The following is a 20,974-nucleotide window of genomic DNA, read 5'->3' as shown; positions in this document are numbered from 1 at the left end:
TGTTCTACAGCTTGTTGTACAGGGTTGCCAGGTTGGGCTATAAATAGCCAAATTGGGCTACATTTTTGTGGACTTGGCGGGATTTCTTGTCGTTGGCTATTTGGCTACTTTTGGGCTATTACCTGCCTTCGCTTCAAATGCTTGTTTTCCAGTGCCTTTTCTCCTCTTTAGTGGTGGTTGTGCCTCAAGTTCGTTGTGAATCAAGTGTTTACGTACACAGTTATCTTTACTTCACTCTTTCTACTATCCTTTACCTGTGCTTTTGCATTCTTTAGGTATCAGCAGCCTCCACCAGACAATTACGGTAGTCAGTAATAATGAATCTATTCCCTTCCTTTTAAGGCGAAGCTTCCTTTGCCGGGTTTCGCGATGCTGCTGAGTTGTTCCTTTTCACGGCGAATAAATTTATGGATTTAAATATAAAGTGTAAGTGATAGCACACACGTAGTAACTTCGAGCCTCGTAACGTTTTTCTGTGCTATGCCTACTATCACCAGATTTTACGCATCGCCGTTGATTTTAAAGGATAGAATTTACCGCTTTATATTAGCTTAGCTTGATATGGATTCCAACATATGCTCTGAATGTGATCCGCATCGTTTAGCTTTAGTTATTCGCTTTAAATAACCACGGCCGCTACATAAAAAAACGTAGCGGCCGCGAAATAACAACCGAGCAATCACTAAAAACATTCTTCTCCTCCGTGGTGTTCTCCATTCCTTTGACTACAATCCTCACATTGTGTCGTCACTTCAAAGAAAACAAACAAATTAAGAAGAAGCAACAAATAAAGTGACATTTCCTTTCTATTTCTACTACCTGCACCACACACGCGATCTTGCAAGCAGCACCACAATTGGAGACATGTATAAACTCTCTGGGTATAAATTATAATAAATAGAAACCTTTTTCTATATTTGCTCTCTTTGGCTATTTTGGGCTATTTTTTATTAATTGCGTTTGGCTACTTTTGGGCTATTATTGGGCAGAAATTTGGCGGGTAGCTCTCCGAGTACCTGGCAACCCTGTTGTTGTAAGCTGTCGCCGAAGTCTGTTGGTGCGGTTGTGTTTCGATGTGTTCGTGATGTGCCTCGCTGGATAGCGCACCCGTCGTAGCGTGGTAGTTGTTTGTAACTTAAATAAAACCACCGTGGGCATTATCGCTATGTGTGTGTGTCGCTGTGAATGACCGTGGTGGAAAAACTGTGTTTTGTGACAACGTGCGAACATGCCATCAGGAGGCAGTGACTTGAGAGCTCACGATGTCGTCTAAAAGGTCCGTATTGTTTGCGCTTTTTTTTTCAGTCCCTGGCCCCTTCGTCGAGCTTGATACCCAAAATAGCCTAGCAAGGCAGTGCTTTATTCGGATTCGTTTCGCGTTATACCCAGCCACCGTCCTACCACGGTGATAGAGCTTTGCGTCCGGAAGCTGAGCTTTTCTCTCGAGCTATCCGCATTTTGCCATCCTATGATGCTCAAGGCGGTTTGTGTGAGAGTACAATACAAGTTGGCCGTAAATGGGCCGCTAGCCAGCCGCCGTTTCTGCGAGCGACATTCCAACCAGTCACGTTCTGTAAACCGTTTACACTTGTACGGATATCGCGAGAACACCTCCGGAATTATTTCCGGCCTGAAGGATTACGCCTCCTTCGCGAAATCTCTTTGGTGCGCTACGTGCCTTCTCGTTTGACATCTGTTGAACAGGTGCGAGTGTTTCGATTACTTCACGATCGAGGTAGCGTCGCTTTACTGAAACGTACCTATAGACTTTCGTGTAGACTATCTGCCTGTAAACTCTTCCTGTAAGAAGCGTTAAATCTTTAATCATTATCAAGCTGGATTCATGTTTTTCTTTTCTATCAACTTATTATTAACCCAGTGCTATCGCATGTTCCTCTCTCACATCATTGAGCCGATTCAGGGTACATTCTATGATAGGATGAGCATTGCAGTAACTGCTACTTCTTTCTGATCTCGCTATGTTGGAACAAATAATTGGGTGAGTTAGTTCAGCATTGTTCAACTCACACTCATGTCTTGTATGTCAACTATGTTACTGCTAGTAACATCCAGTGTACTAGTATTTGTGTGTGGAAGCTTTACTCTAGCACCACTTACTACCAACACACCTCTAGCCTTTCACCTCGAATGCTCACATTTCAACTTTCGTGTCCCTGTGCTCGAAGAGTATGTTCGGCGCTGCGTGCTGGTTTAGATGCTGTCTTCTCGAACTGTGCCCTCTCTCGTTTCATGCGTCGCTCCAGCGAACTAAAGAAACTAAGCGAAGAGAGCCTGACCCGGCAACCAGAGGAGGTCTTCGACATCATCTGTAAGCTCGGCGAGGGCAGCTATGGCAGCGTCTACAAGGCGTTACACAAAGAGTCAGGACAGGTAACATGCTTACAACAAGGACATTTGGTGGACGAAGTTATCCTTAGAAGGACAGAAAGTTGAGCTAGTTGGTACGGATTCACGATAAATGAAGGTAGGCGTGCATACACGGACGCTAGAAAGAGATCAGGACAACAGAAACGGTGTTTGCGTTGTCCTGAGCTCTTCTCTTGTGTCCTTGTTTGTACGCCTACCTTCTTTTATCATGGTTATCCTCTCCTTTACAGTAAAGTGGGCGATTGACAAGAGCACACTTAACTCAAAATGCAAGAAGTTGCAGATAATGGAAGGTTAATGATAAAAAATTTAAAGAGGATTAGTTTTGGTGGCTTTGTTTACATGGTCAGACATAGTTTCTTGATGTGTACGCTGCTATCCCATATTTTCTTTTCGATTATGATCTTTATTTATTCACAACTTTCTACAGTGCCAACATGGCATAACTGCATGGAGGGAGGGAGAATGGTACATATTAGTACTGACCTAAGTCAAAACGAGCATAAAGAAAATGTGAAGCAAATTTAAGAAAAGTTATTCAACAGCAATGTTGTACTTGAAAGGCTATCTAATCAGTGTGCCCACAGTCTTGCATTCAATTACTATTCTAAACAGATTGTACCATGTAGAAGTAGTGTGGAATAACTAGTATTTAAACTCATTGTCTTGGCACTCTATTCATGCACCCTCCAAGCCTGATTGCAACGACATGGCACATAATCTGTAGGCAGAAGTTAGAGTTCTTTTTGTATCTTAATATTTTGAAAATATGCCTTGTATAGATAGATCAAAGGGCTTTTCCCTGCATTTCTGTTTTCATGAAGAGGTCTAGCCAAATGAAGTGTTTATCGATGAAGCACTGCAACTTGGTTATTAAAAACAAAGTTCATGAAAATTATCACTACAGAGTGACGGTACCAGCAGGTAAAGGCGCGAGCACACAGAAAAGAAAAATGCACAGTACTTCACCCTAGTCTTGTACTACGCGCTTATTTATTTTTTTTTTGTGCTCGCATCTTTACCTCCTGGAACTTTCACACTGTAATCACGTTACTGGTCCTCCAATTATTCCATGAAATCATTTACTTGTCAAAAGTACATAAATGAAACAAAAAGGATTTGGTGGCTATGAAGATGTAACTGATCTTTGCAATGCTGCTTGTTGCTGATAATGATCTGAATCGACGTCATTTAGGTGCTTGCCATCAAGCAAGTACCTGTGGACACAGATCTGCAAGAAATCATCAAGGAAATTTCCATTATGCAACAATGCGACAGTCCCTATGTGGTGAAGTATTACGGCTCTTACTTTAAAGGGTCTGACTTATGGGTACGTGTCTTTTGTTTTTCGTCTTTCACTTTCTCCTTGTCACATTGTCTTATGTCTCATTGCTTTCATCGTCTTGTTTTCATTTGCCAATGTTTGCCGTCTTTAGACCCTTCATTCATAATGTGCTCTTCGTGTGATGTGAGATGAGCTGTGTGAGAGTGGCGATTCATAATAGTTGCACTAAAGCTTATTGCATGATAAGTCATGCTAGAGACGATTAATGAGAATTAGTACTAGACAACACGAGTGCATTGTTAACGTATCATCCTTGCCTTTTGTCTGTAGTGCATGTTATCATAAATTACCAACTCTACCAGCTGTCTGTCATTCTTAGTTTGTTGTGTAATGCAGTTTATTATTATTTGTCTAACTTTTAAAAAACTGTTTCACTAACAGCTCCTGTCGACAGCGAGGCTTTACTGATGCCTTGAAATGCATAAATATAGTTTGAGCATGTAATTTTCCCCTCATGTAAGGTTACTGCAAATAATTAGCAAATGTTATGGACACATTGTGTCTTCCAATTTAAAAGAAATCAATATTGCCAAATATGGACGAAGATTAGCTTTTGTTTCCTTGGAAACAGATGCAAAGTGATATACGGCAAGTAAATTCTGTAGAAACTGGCAGGGAAAAAAAAATTTTTTTTTTTCAAATAGAAAAATTACGTTTGAAGTTTGAAATTAGAAAAATGCTATGAGTTGGTCAGAGAACCCTTTGCGATATAAGAAAAGTTAGTTCAAATGTTCATTTTTGTTCAAATTCGTTCATCGCTACTTTTCTGTAGCACTCAGTAATTGTGCTGTGTTCAATTCTTAGAACAGGATGAATTTTTCAACATCAAAAGCTTTCTTTCTGGAGCACCCATATGGTTTTTCTTTGTAGCTTAGTGATACTTTCAGGCACATGTCTTTTTTTTCTTGCAGATCCACACACACAAAAAAAAAAAATTCAGACTATCTCACCACTGCTTTAATGTCTGATGTAGAAAAAGTAATTTCACTAGAATAACACAATAAAAGCTGGTTTCTTAGATGAAAAGTGAAGTGGCAGTGGTCAGACACCCTTCAGTAAAGGACTTCGTCACTGAGACCTTAATCGCATATGTGAAATGAATAATTCTCTCTAGAAGAATCTTAGAAACTTCTGTGTCATTCTTGAATCAAATTTTGCAGTGCCATTCACTTACTTGGCCAGTCAAAGCTTTGAATGTGTCTTAGGTGGTGGGAACACTTGAGGGCCTCATTTTACAAAAAAAAAGCCATTGCATTAAACAAGCACTTCTCAAATGTTTATGATACAGATTTGCTTAGTATTGAAAAAATGATGGTACTCTCAGTTAGGCCTTACCCTTGCATCACTAGATACGACATCGCCATTAGAAGTGTTGTTAAAAAAGGGTGTATGCCCATATGAAAGGGGAATGTGTGTTCAACTAGCATTTCTTACAAATGTGCGTGTCATTACCTCTCTAACTACCATTCATTATGTTATTTTTCTGTCTGATAACTTTTCCTAAAGGGGAACATGCGCATGGAAAATTGCTGCCCTTGAAACAACGTTCAGTGTTCCCTTCTAACGGTGCAGTCTAGACTCTTTACAAATACCTGTTTAACTCTTTCTGAAATGTGTGTTTTGAAATTGGTGGAAAATTGTGGAACGAAGATAAATATCTCATCATATGCTAATATAGCAAATTTTGATCTCTCTAAATTACTTTTCATATTCTTTAAGTGCAAATAGAAGAAATAAATGTGGTACTTCAAACTGAACTTTGCTGAAACCATAACTTCATTTTCAGCTAAGGGCTACTGATTCATACTAACATCATTTGCGGAAGCGGTGGTGTTGTGAAACTCGTCATGAAAACCGTCTAGTGTGTGCCTTCTAAAGACACAACTCGGCCATTGCATTTTCCTTATAATGAAATTGCTGTAACTATTGGTTTAACTTAAGTATACGGTATTTATGTCTGGAGGACTAATGGTGTGTTTTTGAATCTGACAGATTGTTATGGAATACTGTGGTGGAGGATCGGTATCGGACATCATGAGGTTACGCAAGAAGACGGTGAGGCGGTTTCTGCTCCTTGCTATGACATTGCAGTTTTTTTTACAAGTAGGGTTTTTCTACGATTCCTAATGTACTTAAACCAGTTACAAGTGCACACAGTATCCCCTAATTTATGTGCCGCAAAGTAGCAAGCTAAGCATTCTTTGATACATTTGGGAGTGTGTAGGTCGGCCAACACGCTTTGATTCTGCGATCACCTGTTTAGTGATTGTATTATTCACAATACAGGAAACATTTCGGACTTTCATCAAATATAATGATTTGATGAATGTGTCTATTTCTGATCGCTTCAATACCTTCTTCACTCTAAAAACTTACATAAAAAAGAAAGATGCATGTAAAGTACAGGGTTATCAAAGTACTATACGTTAGCTTTATTCAAGAAGCAAGCAGTTAGACCACTCATTTGGCACTTGGAAATTTGATTATTTTGTCAAATCACTAGAGCTACAACTCAAAGTAGTTTTTCTAATTTTTCAACTGTCAATGTAACCGTTGTCAGTGCCCTGGCTGGGTTTTATTTGTCATATATAAAAGCAAATGAAGGATCAGAAGAAAAGCAAAAGAATGCATGCCTCTGAAAAAAAATTTTTCCTGCAGCCATAACCTTAAAGGCGGGAAAATAGTTGTTTGGTAATTTGCGCTCCTAATGCCCTTCTAGACATTTCTCACAGCCGAGGGCTTTATTCTGTTTCAAAGAATTAGACTTGCTTATTCTTTCAAACAGAACAAAGTGCACACAAGTATGTACACTTTCATGAGTCAGCATGACGCCCAGAAGTATTTTTATTTTTGAGCATTTCACAGCGAACGTGAAAGTCGCGGCACTGTAACAACTTTTTTGTGCTTTTAAATGTTGGACTGCAATTCAGTGCAGCTTATGCAAACCAAAAACACATACACCTTTCTTATGTTCCAAAGCTCAATGATTTGTACATCTGGCGAGCTGTGTTCAGAAGAAACCTTCCATGGTGGCTTACCTTTCGTGGCGTTGCACTACTGAGCGTGATGATGTGGGTTTAGTTCCTGACCATGGCAGCCGTATTTTAATAGAGAAAAGACGCAGAAAAGGCCACATACTTATATTTAAGTGCAAATTAAAGAGCCCCAGATGGGGAAAAATTAATCCGGAGTCTTTTTACTATGGCATGCCCTGTAATCAGGTTACGGTTTTGGCTCGTAAAAACCCACGAATTTCCACTGGATGTAGCTTTGGTTATTTTTGTAAGCTCTTCACATTATTTCAGTATTAGTAGTCCAGTGATTTCGTTGAGTTTTGAATATGAGACCGAGAACTGGTATTGTCTTGGCTGCATTCACGAATAAGTGATGCATTTCTGTTCAGCTCACCGAAGATGAAATAGCGACCATCCTGTCCGACACGTTGCGCGGCTTGGAGTACTTGCACCAGCGGCGGAAGATTCACCGAGACATCAAGGCAGGCAATATTTTGCTCAACACAGAAGGACATGCCAAGCTGGCTGACTTTGGCGTTGCTGGCCAGCTCACTGTGAGTACTGACTTGAGTGAACTTATCATACTGCAGCTACTCTTGGGTTGTGGAAGACTCCATGGTGGTTAACTAATTGTCCATGGTTGTTAATTTTATGCACTGTAGACCTAAGCAAACGCTGCTGCATTCCATCCCAGCACAATGCGGCTACCGCAGCTTCAGCTGCGAGAAATGGGTGGTTGTTTTTCTAAAGCTGATATTTTCACTGCGTTTGAGAGGCCCAAAATATAGTTTTAGCAGCCTGTTATTTTTTTTTTTAAGTGATTCTTCTATAGAGGCTCATTGAATGCTCTAAACTGTAGAGAATGGCATCTGTAAATTAAAGTTATTCAACTTTCTAAAGAGAATCTGCGATTATATAGTACTCATGTAACACTGATACATGAACCACTGCATTACACTGTCTGTGTTGTATGAGTTGCGAGATTCTTTCTCTAGTGCTATAACATCAGATGCAAACAAATCCCCGCCCCCTAATCTGTGCAGGACACCATGGCCAAGCGCAACACTGTGATTGGCACACCGTTCTGGATGGCACCAGAAGTTATCCAGGAGATTGGCTATGACTGTGTGGCCGACATCTGGAGTCTGGGCATCACGGCTTTGGAGATGGCCGAGGGAAAGCCCCCCTACGGAGACATTCACCCAATGAGGGCAAGTGATAGTGGAGGCTGCATAGAATTTCATTCTTTCTAGCTTCTTGGCGATGTTGTCAGCCGGGTTTGAAGTTCCAGAATCTTTCCTTGTCGATGTCTTTACTGAGATAAGGGTGCTGATGTGAACGTAACATAGGCTGGTGATGGTGATGGCTGCATGCCAGCAAAATGCCGGAAACAAAATAAACTTTACTAAGTAGGAAACCATAGTGCCGGAATGCCGATCTCGCAGGCCTGTAAAAGCTAGGCTGAACAGATTTTATTTGACTGACTTCTTTCATAATGTTTCACAAATACTTTCTGTTCTTTGACACTGGGGCATTGTACTTTGTTATCTACGTGCGAGAAGCATTAAATCTTTAATCATTATCAAGTTGGAATTATGTTTTATTTTATCAACTTTTGGTTAACCCAGTGCTATCGCAGGTTCCTGTCTTACGTCAATGAGCCAATATCTGAGCACATTGTATGAAAAAATGAGCATTGCAGTATTGCTACTTTAATATTTATATGTTGGAATAATTTATTAATTGGGCGAGTTCAGCATTGTTCAGCTCGAATGTGCAACTGTATTTTGGCACAATTATCAATACTGATGACTTGTATGACTATGATGACTATGTATGACTGATGATTATGATGACTTGTATGTCCACTACTAGGTCTGATGTTGTTAAACTTTATGAATCCAAACCGAACCAAAACAACTTACTGGATGAAATCACATGTTGCAGGCCATCTTCATGATTCCCACCAAGCCTCCTCCATCATTTCGGGATCCAGACCGGTGGTCACCGGAATTCATCGATTTCGTCTCGCGGTGCTTGGTCAAAAACCCGGAGGAAAGGGCCACAGCATCGGACCTCCTTCAGGTAGTGTGTGCATTCAGATGTACCAGAGCATTCGACTGCACCCTGCTGTTCACTGTTGTTTTAAAAATCCTGACAGGTTTGGCATATTGACATTTGGGCCAATCTAGAGTTTTCTTGCAATAGTAAAAAAAAATCAAGTGCATAAGCTGACTCAATTTTACATGTTCAAAACACTTATGAGCATCCTGGTGCTGCAATTCGTCATCCAATGCCATCCAGTGGAATGGATTCCTGGCGTCAATTCCTACAGATGAACCTCTAACTACTTAAGACAAGTACATGTGCTCTAAGGGTTGTAGTCAAACATGTACTTAGCACATTTCATGTAATTAGTGAAACTGTTTTAGGCATTTTTCTTGCTGCTAATGTCAGCCTAGCTACTAGCCTATCTGCCAAAATGGCCAGGGCCTAGACATGCCAATCTTTTTTAGGTGCTCCTTACAAAAGTAAAGAGCGGGTATGTGGTTTTAAACCTCATGGTGTGATTTCTTTGTAATTCATCAACAGCACATCTTCATCAGCAACGCGAAACCCGTGGCAATCCTCCAGCAGATGATTGTCGAGGCCAGAGACATCCAGGAGGACGAGGCATTCCGCAAGGACAGGAGAGGCAGCACGGGTGATGCGGTCAGTAATCCTTGCCATACCTCTCCAATTTTCTTGTAAAACGGGCTTGTCTGCCTAAAGCACATGCTTGCAACTATGATTAACATCGTTGCATGATTTTGCTGCACTCTGGCTTGCTGCTCTCTGAGAAGCAGTGCTATTACTGATTTCATACATTACGTAATGATGAGTCAGTAGAGACTGCAGAACAACATCAGTAACTTTGCGAGATACTAGTCGCTAAGTTTGACGGCATTGCCTTTTGTAGCTGGAGTGATGTAAATACCTAAGCGACTAGATTGCACTGGTAAAGTTCCCCATAGGACTTTGTCACTTTGGCAAAGTTTGATGCCTCACACCTATTTTTCCCAAAGGAATGTATATGCCTCCATTTTCTAGAGACATACCAAAGAGGTCTATAGTTGAGGTGAGCATCTGGGTGTATCGAAACTGTTTTTCTAGGCTGTAAGGAAGGAGTGTAATGTTACGCATCCCTTTACGGGCCTGTTGTAGCCTCGTTTACTTTGCCACGAACAATTTAACCTGGCTGCAGCGGCCGCATTTCGGTGGAGGCAAAATGCTAGAGGCCTGCGTGCCTATATTCAGGTGCACATTGAAGAACTCCATGCGGTTAAAACTTCCGGAACCCTCCACTACGGCATCTCTCATTGTTATGTCGTGGTTTTAGGATGTAAAACCCCAACGATTATTGTTTGTCATGGATAATTGGGCATGGCATTGGGTGATTACGACGTCTTGCTTATTTGCCGCAGTTCCTTGACGACGACGAGGTAGATGCTGGCACGATGGTAAAGCTCGACGCTGATCCAGGAACCTTGGTTCCCGACAGAGGGGCTGGTGGTGATGCCCCAATAAGCAGTGACCTAGAGTCTGACCTCGGCACGCTGATCATCAACAGTGATGGCGAGGAGGACGACTCTACGATGAAACGTGAGGCCTGTACAGTGTGGATTTAGTAAATAGCTATAGTCGGATACAACGTAAGAAGTTGTATCCAACCCTGCCTGGATAACTGAAGCGCGACTCCTGATTGCTTCAGCGACTAAAAGAATACAGTGCAGACCACTTATAACGTAACCGCATATAGTGCAGGACCGGTTATAATGCGGTCTTTTTCGACTCCCGTTTACCCTCCCATAGAACCGCATGTATACGCATACCGCTTATTGTGCAGTCCCCCAAGATGAAATACCGTTTATAATGCGGTTGCGGGAAAATATTTCCGACAAACGCGGTAGCGAGTGCGGTTCTCAAAGGAGGTACGCCGCTGGGGAGGGAGCGACGAGGTCGTTACAAAGGGCGAGGGCACGCACAGAACGAACGAGGGGCGGAGGGAGGAAAAGGACCGCGGCAGCGCTGTGCGGGCTCGCCGAGTGGGGAAGGGTGGTGGTTGCCTAGGCGACGGAGTAGCCTTTGCACCGGCGGCACCGGCGGCGGCAAGGCTCCGCGGCCGCTTGCCGGCAGTGCGTTCCGCGTGCAACGTACGATCGCGTCCTCATCAAGCGCGCTTTAAAGCAAGTTTCCTGTCGGGAAAAGCGTCGTCGTTATCACACTTGCTACAGATATCGCGTTTGCTACCTCGTCCGCAAATTGAAAAGTTTTGCGGCTTCATGACGCGGGCTTTCGCCTTTTCTGCCAGTGCGCGGATTTAAACCTTGGCGGGCTTTTGTCGCCGTTGATCTCCCGGCCGCGAACACTAACTTCGTATCACGCGCGCTGTTCTTGGGTTAGTGCTTGAGCAGGCTTGAGTGCGATCTTTTCGACCTCCGATCTTCTTGTCTTGGACAAACTTCCCGCGACTACATGCTGAACCGCAGGCTAGGCCTAATCAGCGTTGGTTGCTTTTCGGTAGCGGTCGCGGGCGATAAAAGTTGCGGTTTGGTGCGGAATCAACGAAACTTTTTGTGATGGCTGCATTTGAAGGGAAGGGAATCATATCGTTAATGAAAACGAGGGCATGGTTGGCACATGCAGCTCTCGAATGGTGGTTCCGGATTCCGCGTGCGCGCCCGTTCCGCGTGCGCCAAGGGCGTAGGCAGAAATTTTTTTCGGGGGGGGGGCACCTCCTTGATCTGTAGTGGGGACGAGCAGGCAGATGTGGCCGAGTGTCATTTTCTGCTCTGTATGCTATGGCAAAAAAAAATTTCGGGGGGGGGGGGGGGGGCACGGGCCCGGGTGTGCCCTAACGTGGCTACGCCCCTGGCGTGCGCGCCCGTGAAATCGAACGATCGGTACCGCTCAGCACGTGAAATTTCGGTCGCGATTCGACATGGTTTCGGTGTAATGCGCACACCTCGAGGTAGTCGGCGAATTTCCGCGATGGCACTTTGTTTTGTTTGCTTTTTTTCCCCGTGTTCATTTCGTTGGCAATGCGGGTCTTTGGCGGTTAATTTTTGAACATTCGGAGATTTAAGTGGTTGTAAGCGCCCCAAATCGCATATGTCGATTATCGGACACGCGAGGCTACATGCTCAACACGTTTTGCGCAAGTGCAGACTTTGAAAAAGGTTGTTTTGGTTATAGTGCGGTACCGCTTATAGTGCGGATATTCGCGACTCCGGCGACTTGCGTTATAAGCGGTCTATACTGTAGTCTTGCTCATGAGCCAAACTGTGGAGTCACCGGCTGTCCGGCCCATGACATCAGTCTAGAGTGCGTCTCATATTCATCCACATTTGAGGTGGAAATGCCACCGCCTTCTAAAGCTGTACCCAACTATGGACAGGCCTGTGATATTCAGACCACAACTGTTCCCATCAGTCTGTGCATTTTCCTTGATCCTTTGGGGCGCTTTGTACACGTATGTGTACACTTGTTTTTGCTAGTTGTGTCAACTATTGCTGAAGAAGGAGCTAGATACATTGAGGTATTGATGAACTTAACCTCCCGCGTAGCAAATGTGTACTAATTAAATTCATTTTGTAGTGTAACGTTGTACATGGTCACTTTGCTGAAGGCACTACCATGTTCGACAAGTCGTTCAACGGGTCGCTTTCCACAAGCCATGGCAAAAGTGTTAATTTTTATGCTCGAAATTAATATAACAGAAAACGAAATTGCACTATATTTCTAGCCTGAGAGTTGATTCTGTTTATGCAATAACAGAACATGAATGGCTTCAGGATAAATAGATATATAATTCTAATTTAATCAGGATTAATTACTATAAAACACATAAATCAATGTATTATAACATCACCTTTGTTGCAGTAGATTATTGAATGCCTTAGAATGATGTTGTGTAAAGTTAACGCATTTACAGACAGTTCTTCATAGGTTGCACGTGGAAGGGTTAAACCATTCCGTTTTGGAGGACGGGACTTTAATGGGTCATTATCTGCCGTTTGGGAAATGCTACTGTGGTACTCCAACTTTGTTCCGTTTGTTCTTGATGTGGGACCAACTGTTGACAGGAGCTGAGATGGTTTTCACCCTCAATGTAACGATAACCCGGCTGTGGGCCTCTCTCGTTGTGACAGGGCACGACACATCAACTGGAGAACGCAAGGAGAGCTACAGGCCGTACTTCCTGGACCATTTCGACAAGAAGGAGCGGGAACAGCAGGGAGGCAGTGGAGGCAACTCCAAGGCATCACCCCGGCACGACGGCACTCCGCACCCAAACTATTTCCCTCAGGACCTCTCCAAAGCACTGGCAGCCACTGCACCACAGGTGAGCCAGGTTCTGGCCACTTGCTGAAGGGCAGTGCTTGATAATAATGCTGTTCCTGCGAAGTTACCGTAGAGTTACTGCGAAGTTGTTGACTTTATGGCTAAAATTATGTATCATAACACTTGGTCATTGGTGTTATGACAAAGACTAAATTCTTCTCCACGTGCACTGGTGTACTCAATGTTCTACTTCTATTTTAACACCCACAGTGGTGGTCTAGTGGTTGTGGTGGTCGACTGCTGACTCGAAGGTCGTGGGATCGAATCCTGGCTGCGGCCGCTGCATTTTCGATGAAGGCAAAAATGCTAGAGGCCCGTGTGCTTAGATTTAGATGCACGTTGCGGAACCCCAAGTGGTTGAAATTTCCGGAGCCCTCAACTGCGGCGTCCCTCATAACCATATTGTGGTTTTGGGATGTAAAGTCCCAACAATTATTCTTATATATGACTTCTATTTTTATAATGCATTGAAGCTACATGGGTAAATGTGCAGGTTGCAGGACGTAACTCACACAGTACTGTGGAGTGTGTTTGAGCGGTGCGTGTGGTTCGGCGGTCCTTTTTTCACTGCATGCATTCTTACTGCAGGGCCTGACTCGGCCGGCAACGAGTCATGCGAGCACTGCCTACGCACACCAGGAAATGCCCGTGTCCCAGGAACACTTCGCGCAGCAGCTTCAGCGGCAGCTGAACCAAATGAACTCGCCGTTGCCTGTCAGCGTGGCATCTCAAGCAGAGCTCCTGCTGCAACAGCAGCAGCAGCAGCAACAACAGCAACAGCAGCAGCAGAAACTCCTCCAGGCGCAACAGCAACACCAGCAGCAGCTGCAGCAACTTCAGCAGCTACAGCGCATGCAGCAGCAACTGCAACAAGGACAGTTGCAGCCTCTGCTGCGCAACCAGATTCAGCAACCGCCGCAGCAGCAGTTGTCCACAGCCCAGTCGCCCTCTCACATGGACCTGGTGCAGGTGCCCAGGTTCCAGCAGCGCGGCTTCATGGAGGGCGACTTCGACTATGTGAGTGCAGTTTATTATGTCCCGTGTGCCCTGCCCATGCACTGCTTCGCTGTTTATGGTTTACTCGCGGACAACTTTTCTTAGCAATGACGGGAAAGCTACGGGGGCAGAGCATCTGCACATGTGCTCCTTTGCGAAGTACGTCTTGGCGTGCATTTCACACCGCTGTGAAAAATAATGGCTGCGCGCAATCGGCGTTGCATTTCGACGCAGACGCCGGTTAGCATTTGAGGTACGGGTAAATGGCACGACTTTCTCGTGCATGCAAAAGTGCAAAATGGCAACGTATAAAGTAAAACAAATACAAATATCTGACTGGTGTGTGCTGCGTCTTGTCTCAGAGAGCTGCATGTAGAAAATGAAGGAGTACTATTTTTATATCTCACGAAGAAAATACAGACACAAATGTGGGACTACATTTCTTAGCGGTAGGATACGCGCGATTTGGCTCTGTATTCTTCGGACGGAGAAAGTCTCCCCCACCGCAGTGGTTGAGTGAGTTATGACGCATTCCGGAGCGCAATGTTGTGTGTGCGATTCCCAGTCGCGGCAGCTGCATTTTAGTGTCCTGTACCTAATGTGGTGCAGAAACTCCAGGTTTCTCGAGAACACTCTAAGGACCACACAATGTACAATGGAACAAAAAATGGCGGGAGTAACCTTAAGAGATATGAAGACAGCGGAGTGGATTAGAGAACAAGCAGGGGTAGCCAACGTCTTAGTGGATATTAAAAGGAAAAAGTGGACCTAGGCAGGCCACGTTATTAGGAGGACAGACAACAAATAGTTAGTTGAACATCGGAATGGATACCACGAAATGGGAAGCATGGACTGGGATAGCCTAGGGTTAGGCAGAGCGACGAAATTAAGAAATTTGGAGGCGTAAAATGGAAACAGCTTGCACAGGACAGGGTGGATTGGAGGTCACTGGGGGAGGCCTTCATTGTGCAATGGACATAAGACAAGCTGATGATGATAATGATGTGTACTGGTGTGATAATGAGTACTGGTGTGTATTGTGCACTTGTTAATGAACTCTGACTGCTGAGAATTCATTTGTAGCCCTCCACCATGCTATCCCTCATTACCTATTGCGTTGCTTTCTTTTTTTAGATTTTGAAAGCTTGCCCTTAGGCATAGTAGAATGCGATGTCCAAGAGACGCTAACAAATTTTATTCGTGCTGATGGTCTAGCAACGAATGATGTAATGGTCCACCTATTGATCAAGATCAGGTGGTCAGCCAGGCCCGATGCCTGTTTCGGCACGTCAACCTGCACAGCTTCGCGTATTTGACCAATGGTTCTCGTTGCAATGGACTTGAGGTAAGATGGTAATAGTATATTTCAGGAATAGTCTGCCTTTGCCATGAGTGGGCATGAAGCACAAGTTCTGGGGTGTTTTTAGATTGCAGGGTTTGATGAGCGTTCCTACGTTTTTCTGCCCTAGCCAAACCAAGCTGGGATGTGTCATCTACTGCCGTCAGATTGTTAAATGCATTGTCATTCTACAGTGTAGTAACGAAAGCGTGCGGCTTATTGCAGCAATATGTGGCAAGTACCTAAACGACTAATTTGCCCAGCCACAAGTTCAAGTATAGTACTAGTTAAGAAGGAATTGCTTGCTGGTCTAGCAAGCAACTTTAGTTCTAGCAAGTCCATGGAGGTCACTGCAATGGGATGAGAAAAGATCACTATGGTGTTCCCTTCCTGCTGGTTAGGAAACATATTAGTGACGCATACACAGTGATTTTGTGTGTGCGTATGTTCATGTGTGCGTGCAAACATGGTTTTAACAAATTCCAGCTGCGAGTTCATTTCTTGTGCAGCACACTTTGCGGCTTTCACTTTTTGTTTCTTCTTTTATATCACTGAAACATTATCTTGACTTTCGTTGTTTGGGTGCCATTCTATATGGAATAAACAAAGAACATTGACTAACCTGCAGGCTTGGTGGGCTTGTGAGGGGGGCATTACCGAATTCGAAGTAGAATTCATAAGTATGCATGCTAATGTAGATCGATAAAGATCAAATTTATCCTCATATTTATCCCATGTGTAATGTAGGACAGTAATTACTATATGCACATTCTATAAGTACGTTTCAGTCATGTACAGTAGGCTCTCGATAATTTAAGCTTGAAGGGATCTCAGGATTTTGTTGGAATTATAAGAAGTTGATGTAAATATGAGTCAGGACAACATACCAAATAGCGTTGTGATGTTTATTGTTTCTCAGTGCTGCAGGAACATCACAGACAGATTTAGATGTCAACGGTCATACTGGCGCTTGTTACTGTAAGGCACGTACATGCGTGTGTAATTGAGGGACGAAATGTGTTATGTCCCGCGACAGTGGCTAGCCCCTTCCCATTCTTAGGACGCTTTCTGGCATAACATGTGTGTACTGCGGCGAAAGTAAAAGAAGCGTTCGGCATGCAATAAATAACGCCCAGATTGTTTCATTATTTTTTTTCTTCCTCAGTCAGCGTGCAATTGTTAGTGTGCTCGGTTTGGCTAATTTGGTTGCTTTGTAGGCATGCAATCGGCTTTACAGTTGAACCCCTTTATAAGAGACACTGATATAAGAGACACGTGGGGTATAAGAGACACCAGTGTGCTACATGAAAGTAAGGGTTGATAGGAAAATGCATAACTTAGTACCCTGCTTATAAGAGACACCTCATATAACAGGCAAGAATTTCTCCCCCATGCGTGCCTCTTATAAAGGGGTTCAACTGTATTTGTAACTCTTAGTGACGTAAAGACAGCAAATGTTCAGCTAGAGGCAACAAAGGCAGGAGATATTTCCATGCATGGACAACCAAGAAGCTTGAATTAATAGAATTTGTGCTGTGGGGCAGTTTGAGTTAAGCAGCTTTAATACGTAGTGAACGTCTTAATTAAGGTATGTTGCCTCCTTTCTGGAAAACTTTTTAGATTTTGATTCTAAACTGATTGCTTTGTGTTTGCCATAAGAAAGGCTGTTTAAAAAGGCCCTTCAATTATGTTAGACCAAAAAATTGAAATCTTATCACCATTTAATTACTGAAATTACCCAAAATATGACCATCACGCAAATGGTCATAAGTCATGATCTTGTAAAACTAAACAAAAATGGCTTGGCAGCAATGTAGCTATATATGCAGGCTGTGCAATGAACTAGAATGTTTGCACTATCTACAAAATTAGATTTTTATAGCCGAAAAACCAAAAATTTCATAATGTCAGGCGGTCGCATTTCAGTCGAAGTTTTATAACATCAAAACTTGAGCATGGATTTCAATTATCCTAGTTCATTGCACAGAATAGTGTTCAAGAAATAAGCATGGCAAGTTTCAAAGAAATGTATTGGTTTATTCTTAAGTTACAGCCTTTGGTGCAACAAAAAACAAATGAAAATGGAGTTTTGAGAAAATCAACAATAAAGTTTTCCAAACGTGCTATACACATCATTAGATAGTCGTGGAAGGCAAAAACCGCCATGCTCGTAGCTGGGTCCCTCCTTAGCTACTACAAGTTCCCTGTGAGAACCTTTAGCGGCTCGTTGTTTTTTTCGGGCTTGTTTTTGGTCGCCCGTTGACTGGCGTTTGGCGCTCCTCAAGCGTGCTCGGTCCCTGCTGAGGCAAGCTACTGTGTTGTAGTAGCCAGGGTCGACACCAGCCTGCCTTAAGATGCCTAGCGTGCCACTATTTCCATTGTTGAAGTGACATACACAGTCGTATAGGCCTAACAAAACAGTGCGCAGGCCTACATAGACATCTTTCGGGATGCGGTGCCACAGCATCCCATTGAAGCACTCGTTCGCATTTTGCGTTTTTTCGTGAAGACATTTCTTCAAAAGTTCTTCTGAACACAGGTCTGCATACACCGGCTTCACTTTGTTGAGTATGTCATTCGAAAAGCCTCCCCTATGCTTGTAATGTCCTGTGCGTAAAGCTTTTACTCGGTTGTAGGCACACCAGCTTTTCGCTCCTAAAGGACACAGGCCGTGCCTAGGAGTTGCGTCAGTTGAACTGCAATAAAACAGACTTGCTAGAGTGGCCTGCTTCATTGCTTGGAGGTTGCCCACATTGGCCCTGATTGCAATGCCATACTAGTTTTGCAATCGATCGATCATGACATCCGTCAACTTTCTTTTACCTCCTTGTCCATGAGTAGTATTTTTAAATTTTCTCAGTCGGCATCCAACGCACTTTTGAACGTGCCATATGCACTCAAGTTTGTGCACAACAAGCTAATCTAAACCTATCTGCATTTGAGCGTAACAATGAATTACTTTTGGGAATTGAAGTGTTGGTTTCGTTTTCACAGCGGGTCAGTTTCGGTTTCAGGAAGGTCTGCCGGCAGTTGTAAAAAACAACGTAACTTTTGAACCAAACATGATAAAGGCGTAATTTTTGCGATAGCACAATTCTGAATGTCTCCAGATTATTAAAATGCATAAAAATAAAACTCCACTTTTTTGAAAAAATCATCGTTTTTAAGGGAGGCAACATACCTTAAGATTTGTTTGGGTCAACTGAAAATTTGAATAAGAGAGTTTATTGTAGTTAGTTAGGAATGGCAGTAGTGTGTGGTGTAAAGTCTGCACTGTCTGTGGGTTCAACAGCTCAAGTACCTCAGCTACGAGGAACTCGGCCACCGCATGTCCAGCCTCGACTCGGAGATGGAACGGGAAATCGAAGACCTTCGCCGCCGCTACCACGCCAAGCGGCAGCCCATCTTAGACGCCATGGACGCGAAGAAAAAGCGACAACAAAACTTTTAAAACTCGGAGACAGTCTTGGAAGTGGACGTCTTGTGCTTGCCTTGGACACTGCCTTGGAACCGAAGATGAAGTGGTTCGAGCCTTGTCTTTTACAAAGTATCTCATCCTAGGGAGGAGCTTGAAAGTAGCAAGTGTGTTTCGGTAACACCTTGTATCCTCATTATGTATCAAACTTAAACCGGCGCGTCGTGAGCACCTCGCGCTCATTTTTATCGTGGCAGTGCTCTCGGATTCTCGCTCGAAGACTTTTTGCTGTGTTGAGTGAAGAAATCCAAAACTGATAAGACTTTACTCACCTGAGCACTCTCGCCCTTTTTTTTTACCTACTAGCATAAGCTAGCAGGTGGCTAAAGGAAGGTATTTCAGCAGTTATCTGTTTCTGTTCCTTTAGTCATACTTCCATTGTTTTTACTTTCATTATCTGGCACTCCTCTCTCGCGCTTTAGAACTTCAGTGGCATTTTTTTCACCTTAGAACATTCTAGTCCAGGTTCCTGAAGGCATTTTCAGAATAAGACTGTACTGCAGTTTTGCAGGTAGCCTGAACGCTGCACCTTTGACTGTGGTGTGCATGGTCACTGGATGGATTGTGCTACGAAAAGGAGGTTAGAAGTTGAAATGTATCTTACTTAGCTGTTTGTGTACTAACGAAAGCTCATATGATGTGGGGAAGAAAGAGAGATACAAAGCCCATTACGCTGTAAATTGTGGAAGGAAAGTTAACGACATAAGTGCTGGTAACTAAATCCTGTGTTAGTTGAGCGCTAGTTTTCTAACAGTATTGGACTGCTCGAAAAGGTGATTTGTTCTTTCTTTTTCTTTCTCAGTTCATGCGATGAAGTCATTAGCAAGTACTCAGCATCTGTAACTAACTGCGGATGCAGCATTACAGATGCTACGTAACTGCTTCCGTAACACGGAGTCTGTAGCTACAGCTACGTTACGTATGCTACACACTTGCTAATGAACTGCATACGTAGCATCCATAATGGCACTGCATATGTAAAAACGCTGCGTTTCACATATTGTGTATGAGCAGAAGTTATGTGCAGATGCTCTATGTGAAACGTAGCCTTCTTACGCCGATACGGACGTAACGTATGTAGTACTAAAACTCGCTAGTATGTTCAGAGTGATTCTTTACAAGCATTACAATTCGCAGCAATGTATAGCCTAGAATGAACGCATGCCCGAGGTTATGTGCATTTGGACTGGCTTTGAGCAACCAAGACTTTTACCCTTTACGTGTCATACATTTAGGTTTTTTTTTATATGTTGATCATTATACAAATCGTTCTTATATTGCCTTTACTTCGATAATACATTTTTAGCTATGTTTTGGGCATTTATTCCGCGAAAAACGCATGTTGTACGCTTTTGCGAAACCTCTCCTATCTTCGTTTTGTTATCTCTTGATTTGGGCTTTTGAACATTCTGTCTCTGTTGCCATGAGGTCCTTCGTGACCAACTGTACCTTTAACTCACTTTCACAGGTGTGCCTAGTCGTGATACTACGTACTTTTTTTTAGAAATGTTTCATCATGCCACAAATGGAACTGCTTTTTTATATTTTGTGTCCCATGCTTTAGATGTGACTTCCTTTTTTTAGGACAGCCGTAGATTATGAAACCTTGTACATATGCAGATTTATAGACGAGCTGCTAAGGAAACCTGGAAGTGCCTTGTCTTTGGTATGTATTAACAGTGATAGATCGTGTCGAGAGTAGATCGTAGCTGTAATCTTTGTACTTTTGGCAGGCATTGCCGATAACAACAAAAAGAAAGGATGATTTTCTAGTGTTTTTGTAGTGCACTTGGAACAAACACGACCATCTGACTTCTGATGATGTTTTGCGTGGCCCTCCTTTATTTTGGTACCTTTCTGGTTGCTTTGATGTGATTGCTTTGCAGTCACATTGCAGGCAACCAGTGAAGGTAACAATCTACAAGAAATTTTGTTCATAGCCTTAGAAGAAGTGTCATTCGTGCTACTGCTAACATTTTGGATGGCACTTGTTTACATGTTGCTTTTTGGTGGTTGGAGTATATATCTATTGA

At 43.2% G+C, this 20,974-nt stretch overlaps 1 protein-coding gene across 1 annotated transcript; it reads left to right on the top strand.

The window, feature by feature from the left end:
* The first annotated feature begins 1,026 nt into the window (after window positions 1-1,026).
* LOC119373970 (serine/threonine-protein kinase 3) lies at window positions 1,027-20,760 on the top strand. Its single transcript, XM_037644030.2, has 12 exons — window positions 1,027-1,276; window positions 2,265-2,391; window positions 3,584-3,718; window positions 5,726-5,788; window positions 7,137-7,301; window positions 7,791-7,958; window positions 8,695-8,832; window positions 9,340-9,459; window positions 10,212-10,389; window positions 12,939-13,132; window positions 13,720-14,148; window positions 18,759-20,760. Exons 1-12 carry the CDS (start codon window positions 1,263-1,265, stop codon window positions 18,915-18,917), a joined length of 1,890 nt encoding a protein of 629 aa, XP_037499958.1. The 5' UTR covers window positions 1,027-1,262; the 3' UTR covers window positions 18,918-20,760.
* The last annotated feature ends 214 nt before the right edge of the window (window positions 20,761-20,974 follow it).

Source organism: Rhipicephalus sanguineus, chromosome 11 (assembly GCF_013339695.2).
Source record: "Rhipicephalus sanguineus isolate Rsan-2018 chromosome 11, BIME_Rsan_1.4, whole genome shotgun sequence".
NCBI lineage: Eukaryota > Metazoa > Arthropoda > Arachnida > Ixodida > Ixodidae > Rhipicephalus > Rhipicephalus sanguineus.
This window is presented reverse-complemented; position numbering and strand designations above follow the sequence as displayed.